This window comes from Rhizopus microsporus (genome assembly GCF_002708625.1).
Source record: "Rhizopus microsporus ATCC 52813 unplaced genomic scaffold scaffold_13, whole genome shotgun sequence".
NCBI lineage: Eukaryota > Fungi > Mucoromycota > Mucoromycetes > Mucorales > Rhizopodaceae > Rhizopus > Rhizopus microsporus.
Window position 1 is genome coordinate 493,746 of NW_019671928.1, and position 6,060 is coordinate 499,805.

The 6,060-nt window shown below is 36.8% G+C and overlaps 4 protein-coding genes across 4 annotated transcripts; 1 reads left to right on the top strand and 3 right to left on the bottom strand.

Annotated features, from left to right (window-relative positions):
* Positions 1 to 113: 113 nt before the first annotated feature.
* RHIMIDRAFT_33208 (P-loop containing nucleoside triphosphate hydrolase protein) lies at positions 114 to 1,187 on the top strand. The gene is made up of 4 exons (XM_023615110.1): positions 114 to 507; positions 557 to 871; positions 929 to 1,011; positions 1,069 to 1,187. Exons 1-3 carry the CDS (start codon positions 184 to 186, stop codon positions 947 to 949), a joined length of 660 nt encoding a protein of 219 aa, XP_023464391.1. The 5' UTR covers positions 114 to 183; the 3' UTR covers positions 950 to 1,011; positions 1,069 to 1,187.
* Positions 1,188 to 2,690, bottom strand: RHIMIDRAFT_33209 (S-adenosyl-L-methionine-dependent methyltransferase). The gene has a single exon (XM_023615111.1). It carries the CDS (start codon positions 2,566 to 2,568, stop codon positions 1,369 to 1,371), a length of 1,200 nt encoding a protein of 399 aa, XP_023464392.1. The 5' UTR covers positions 2,569 to 2,690; the 3' UTR covers positions 1,188 to 1,368.
* A 477-nt stretch (positions 2,691 to 3,167) lies between these two features.
* On the bottom strand, positions 3,168 to 4,547 carry RHIMIDRAFT_228714 (uncharacterized protein). Its single transcript, XM_023607627.1, has 6 exons — positions 4,453 to 4,547; positions 4,306 to 4,391; positions 4,184 to 4,244; positions 4,069 to 4,136; positions 3,569 to 4,018; positions 3,168 to 3,522 (listed from the first exon to the last, which is right to left on the bottom strand). Exons 1-6 carry the CDS (start codon positions 4,538 to 4,540, stop codon positions 3,292 to 3,294), a joined length of 984 nt encoding a protein of 327 aa, XP_023464393.1. The 5' UTR covers positions 4,541 to 4,547; the 3' UTR covers positions 3,168 to 3,291.
* Positions 4,548 to 4,640: 93 nt separating this feature from the next.
* Positions 4,641 to 6,037, bottom strand: RHIMIDRAFT_293468 (uncharacterized protein; the record flags this gene model as incomplete). The annotated part of the gene is made up of 3 exons (XM_023613987.1): positions 5,801 to 6,037; positions 4,773 to 5,741; positions 4,641 to 4,717 (listed from the first exon to the last, which is right to left on the bottom strand). Exons 1-3 carry the CDS (start codon positions 5,958 to 5,960, stop codon positions 4,641 to 4,643), a joined length of 1,206 nt encoding a protein of 401 aa, XP_023464394.1. The 5' UTR covers positions 5,961 to 6,037.
* Between the last annotated feature and the right edge of the window lie 23 nt (positions 6,038 to 6,060).

The window sequence follows — 6,060 nt, forward strand, 5'->3', positions numbered from 1 at the left end:
TGATAGTTTCTGTAGTAACAGACTAATGTCGTTCAGAGGGATCAATGTGATCATTGGTTTACTCTTTTCTTTCTCTCTCTTTTTTTTTCTTTTTTTTTTTTTTAATCAATGGGAATAAATCAATCACAGTTGACAGCAGATGGTCTTTGGAAAAAAGAAAATGCTAAAAGGGGACTACAAATAATGGGTGCTGCAGGTTCAGCTGTTTTATTATCGCCTGTCGTCATATTAGCATTGCCAATTGTTGGTGCATATGAGTTTAGTAAAGCATTGGATGATGAACTTATTACTGGTCATAACATTACCGATGGCCTCATCGGCGGCTTGTTTGGTGTGGTTGTTTCACCACTGGCACCATTTTATTATTTTCTTACTTCCATAAGAACTATATTTGGTTATAAAAGAGAATTAATAAATGAAGAATATTTACAGCGTGCTGAAGGTATGTTGCGATTAGATGCTTCCTATTATAATGTAGCAGTGGTTGGTTCTCCCGGAACAGGAAAGGTTTGAACAGAGTCATCGTATTTAGTTGTCATTCTAAGTAGTTCTATAGTCGTCCTTGGTGAATGCCATGCTCGGATACCAGCATCATCATCCAAAAGCTGCAGCCGTGGGTGAGGCAGAAACAACAATGGAACCCAAAGCTTATCGTCATCCGTTACTACCTGCACTCGCTTTGTGGGATATGCCTGGTATTGGTACACCACGTCATCCTCACAAAGACTATTTTGAAAACTATTGCTTGGGCGCATTTGATGCCCTTTTAGTTGTGTTTGACGATAGATTTATGGCCACGGATGTTGACCTTGCTAGAAAAGCAGCGAGATATAATGTGCCAGTATTCTTTATAAAAAATAAAGCTGATTTGGTAATAAAAAAAGCCTTTTCTTCTTTTGTTAACTCTTCTTACTATTTTAGTCTATAGAAAGGAAGACACAAAGATTGAAGACAAAGCAACTATCAGATACTGAAAAATGGGCACAGGCTGTATCTGATCTGGTATTAGAAGTAAGATAAAAAAGAAAATATAGTTAGAAAGAAAGGAATACTCAGAAAGCTACGTAGGTGAAAAAGACAGCCTACAAGAACATGCAGCGATTTGGGCTTGATATCAACCAGCTTTATATCATTTCAGCCAATACGCTGCTTGAGTTTGTTACTATTTTAATATTAAACCAGCCAAGTAATCAGATTCAGAGATTGATTCATGAAAAGATATTCATTACCAATTTTCTAACGACTCTATCCGAACAAAAGAACAAGCAGCATATAAAAAACGATGATAAAGACCTGTATCCTTTGGTGCCTGGAGCAACTCATACAGAGTAGTATATTATATATATAAATAAATATTTTTCACATAGATTATGTCGTTCTCTTTAATACAATGCATCTATCCCACCCCTGAACGTCTTTATATATCGCTTCTTGCTCCCAACCAGTCCATATGTCTAATACTTGCTGAAGAATACCTTTTCCACATTCTAATATAACTCTTCCTTCATCTTTCACAATGTTGGGTGCTATTTCACTTAGCACACTGTACCACTTGAATCCACCGTCCTCAGCAAATAAGGCAATATGTGGTTCTTGACCAAGGTCTGCCATTTGAACTTTTCGTTTGCTAATCTGATTATAGTCGAGATAAGGAGGATTGCACACCAAGATATCATACACTTTTCCATCTGCTACATCAGACATGGATTGATTACGCCACTCAATCCTTTTACTCTTGTCTTTTCCTAGTATTGCTTCACCGTTTTCTTTTGCAACAGCAAGTGCTGCTTCACTAATGTCTATAGCGGCAGCCGAAGTTATAGCAGAAGAAGGGAGATTTGCCATGATGGATATGACTAAATTACCACATCCTGTTCCGATATCAATTAGTCGTGTATCTTTTCTATCCTTAATAAAATCTATAGCAGCTTTGACAAGCGTTTCAGAAGCAGGCCTTGGGATTAAGCAATCCTTTGTTACTTTGAATGTCAAATTGAAAAAATCCTTTTGTCCCAATACATAAGCCAACAACTGGCCATTTTCTCGTTCTATTTGCTCAGATGCGTCTACCCCTGCCTTTCTCATCGCTTCGTTTTCTCTTTCAATCTTTTTCTGATAAAATTTGTATTCTCTTTCACGCATCACTGCGAACTTTTGAGGTTCATTACCAGTGACCTGTACTCGAGTACCTTTGATGGGATGAAGGAAGCTCACATGCATGAGTGAAGCGTATAGGCCTTTATCCTTGTTGACGTGTAATAGTTTGGTATATGCAGATTCTCCTATGATAGGATGCTTTGACTGAAAGAAGAATAACTTTCGAAGTTGAAGACTAGAAAGCGGTGAATGCAAATGCAGATTAAGTGTTGTAATATATTGCGCATGATTAGATCGTGTTGCTGATATTATATCGATTGATTTCAATACATCTTTAGGATTCACTTTGGACTCTTGGGTCTTGTCGCTTTGATCCAAGTAAAATAGATCAGACATAACAGTCGTGTCAATTCGACCATGGCAGATCACACGCATGGTAAAATTGATCTTATCATTCATATAGCTTTCCATCAGTAACTCTTTCACTCGTTCGCTCTTTGCAACAAGGATCTACGATCTATGTTAGATCAAGATTTGGATACGCTTTGTCTTTACCAAACCAGAAGCTGCCTTTTGAATATCATTTATACACCAAATCTTTTGTTTATTTCCCTTTGAGTCTATTTCTGCTGTATTATGATGAATTGCCTTTTCAAAAACTGCAGAATTCTGTCAAGCAAAAAGCATTAAGAAAAAAAAAGACACATTGAAGGGCTTATACCTGTCCAGGTGGCTTCCAAACAACAGCCAAATGCTCATCCTGATATAAGATATCAATGGGTATTGTTTCTAGTCTCTCAGCCTCTTCTATTGATTTGTCATAGTTTATTTCTATAATATCGCCTGCATTCAGTCTTCTTGTTTCTTCAGTCGGACAGCCATTGATACTGATCTCTTTTCTGTTGAATGCTCGATGAATATTTTCTTTTGATTTGAAGACATGTCTATAATTCTGTACAATGAACTTTCTAACACGTAGATCCTGTGCTGATTCGGGAACTGTTATTTTAATATGATGCTCATGTTCCATATTTTAATTGTAAAAAAAAAAAAAAAAAAGAGAGAATAGGCTCTACTTTCTTAAATATAATATGATTGGTCGAATAGATCTACTGGACTCGTTTATTTAATATGCTTGAATATGTGTAGAATAATGTAAGGTTATGAATAAAGGAAGGAGAACCAAGCAATGAATTATTGACTATTTAATAAAGGTTTACGTTGCTCATCTTGCTGCTCATCATCGTCGTCAATATCAGTAGTTTGTTTCTTCTTTGCCTCTGCTAAACAACAAAATACATAGATGAATCCACGCCATAGCGATATGATTGCCTGTTTGATGTCTTGTAATAGACTAGCTCTGCCATTAATTATTCTCTCAGGTCTAAGTCTATGTCTAGAGTCTATGAGCACCCTAACACAAGCCTAAAAGAGAATTAGCTACATCACACATGGTCAAGAGCATGCTTACAATAACAGCACTAAGAACACCCAAGGCAGTACTGGCAGATATCAAGAACATGATAATTTGTTGATATTTAACTGCATTACTCACTGGTGCACCACCCAGAATCTGACCTGTCATCATACCAGGAATAGCAATCAAACCGATTACTGACATTTGATTAATTGTAGGCAACATCGATAGTCTAACTGCTTCGACGGCAATGGATTGGCCAGCTTCCCATCGGCTAGCACCGAATGCCAAATAAGTTTCTATTTGTTCTTTTTGATTGCTCACACTTGATAAGCAACTGCTTAGGGCAACAGCCATACCACTCATAGCATTTCCAAGTAACATGCCCATGGTAGGTATAAACACTTCAGGTATCCAAAATGGGTTTTGTTTCATTGCCCATCGTGACCCAATGATGCCGATAACTAATGTAGATATCCCAGAAGATAACAGTACGGATATAAACTAAGCATGATGTCAGAGATGATTGAGCAATACATATCTGTAACCTTTACCATGCCACGGTATGATTGTTTTGACTTGTTATATACTGTTTCATATGCACCAAGAAGAATTAATATGCCTATCCAACTGTAAGAGGGTGTCATCATAAAGAGTTTTAATACCTACAGGCCATAAGCATAACAAGTGCTGGGGATCTTGTTTTAAAAACGTCTTCAAGAATAAAGCCCTATAATATGAATAATACAATTTAATAAAGAGAGACTATATCTTATGAGTACAACACATACCATGATTGTCAATTGTACAAGACAACGGATCGCAGCAATGATTAAGGTCTTTTCCAACTTCAATCCCAATGCCACTGAAATGGCACCTGTATATTTATACAATATTAGTTTTTTTATATTACAATTGCATTATATTTCTATATGAACCATTGACGAGAATGAATGTCGAAGCTATAGCTACATTAACCCAGGTCAAATTGGGGGTCCCTGCATGACCAGAACCAGTGTCTGCCATTTAGTCGATAACAAAAGAAAAGGAAAAAAAAAAAAAAAAGTGCCATGAAAAATTTACTTATTAAATGAAAACAAAAGTACAAAAAACAAGGATAATTGAGCTACGAGTACAAATCGAGTAAAGCGCCAAATAAGATAACAAATGTCAAGTGGAAGGCGGGCGATTGAAAAGATTCTTCTTTTCATAGTAGGTTTGCATAAGACTGTGGATGAATAAGCCCGCTTTCTTTTACCTCCGACGTTGACTTGGCAACTCCAGGTGGAGTGTCTCTTTTGTATCTGAGGATAAAGGTTGTAAGCATGGAGGGACATGGTATCTGAAACATCTCTGACAACAATAGGAGCATCAGTAAAAGATGCAATCGTAGTAGTAGTAGCACCATCTGTGGTGAAGTCAATATTCTTAGTTTGTATAGCAGATTGCAACTCGGAAAATAAAGAGGAGGGTACCAAATCATGCGTGTGAAGTTGAATCATTTGTTCGTTATGATCAAAATCATCTTCATCTGAGGAACAGTATGACTTTAGACTATCACTCATCAATTCAGGGACTTGCAAGATCTTGCTCGATTCACGTTGGCATTCTTTAATCCATGCTTTTAACTGACTGATATGGGTTGTTTGATGTTGAAATGTCTTGTGAAGTGTATCATATTGTTCCTTTATTTTACCCATTTGCGTCAACTGCCTTTTTGCTTGCTCTAACTGATTTACTGTCTCTTCAAAGCGGCGTTTCGTTTCTTCCTTAGCTTGCAATAAAGCTTGATTTCGAGCAGTCAGCTGACTAACTTCTGCTGAAAGCCTGTCGATCTCTGCACTGTTTTGCTTGCTCATCATTTCTTTTTGCTGCATCTTTAACTTTTGAATTGACCCCTGATAACTATATCTCTCTTCTTCATGCTTTTGAATAGCGCCATAGGCATCCTCTAGTTCCTTGTACAGTGCATCTGCCTGGGCCATGAGCTTTTGTTCAGATTCTTTGTGGTTCTTCTTCATGCTATTGTTGGATTCAACAATAGTTTGATAATTATCGAGCAGCTCTGCATGTTCTTGCTCGAGTTTACCAATCATAGTTTGATATCGCTTTTCATCAGAAGAGCATTGGTTATTATAAACTTGGTCTCGCAGCCATCTTTGCTGGTTTTCAAGTAATGCATTATTTTCTAATAATGTTTTTCCAACCTCAGCCGCAAGTTTGAGATCTAAAAAAAAAGAGCAGAACAAACAGGATGTTTTTACTAAAGAGTAAAAATATATATACCTCTTTCTTTTTCACGCAAAGAGCGAAAAGCCGATTTTAAAAGATCTTTTATTTCGGATGATGTTTTTTCAGATAATGAAAAGTTTGAAAAAGTGGGTGAGACTGGTTCATCATGGGTGCTATTACGATTAAAGGAGCGAAAATTCAAAATAGCAGTCATTATAATAAAGGAACGTAAAGGAAAAGGAAAGTAGAGGGGTTAATGAATGGACAAGAGGGAAGAAGAGAGAAACAAACAAAAAGAAAAAAAAAAAAAAAAA

Bases quoted from the DNA above. Each gene is read 5' to 3' on its own strand.
- RHIMIDRAFT_33208 (XM_023615110.1), top strand. From the start codon at position 184: ATGGGTGCTGCAGGTTCAGCTGTTTTATTATCGCCTGTCGTCATATTA. The intron at 508-556 runs GTTTGAACAGAG...GTAGTTCTATAG, and splicing joins GTTCTCCCGGAACAGGAAAG to TCGTCCTTGGTGAATGCCAT. The intron at 872-928 runs GTAATAAAAAAA...TTTAGTCTATAG, and splicing joins TAAAAAATAAAGCTGATTTG to AAAGGAAGACACAAAGATTG.
- RHIMIDRAFT_33209 (XM_023615111.1), bottom strand. From the start codon at position 2,568: ATGGAAAGCTATATGAATGATAAGATCAATTTTACCATGCGTGTGATC.
- RHIMIDRAFT_228714 (XM_023607627.1), bottom strand. From the start codon at position 4,540: ATGGCAGACACTGGTTCTGGTCATGCAGGGACCCCCAATTTGACCTGG. The intron at 4,137-4,183 runs GTAGGTATTAAA...ACAGTTGGATAG, and splicing joins ACTTGTTATGCTTATGGCCT to GCATATTAATTCTTCTTGGT. The intron at 3,523-3,568 runs GTAAGCATGCTC...ATTCTCTTTTAG, and splicing joins GTGTTCTTAGTGCTGTTATT to GCTTGTGTTAGGGTGCTCAT.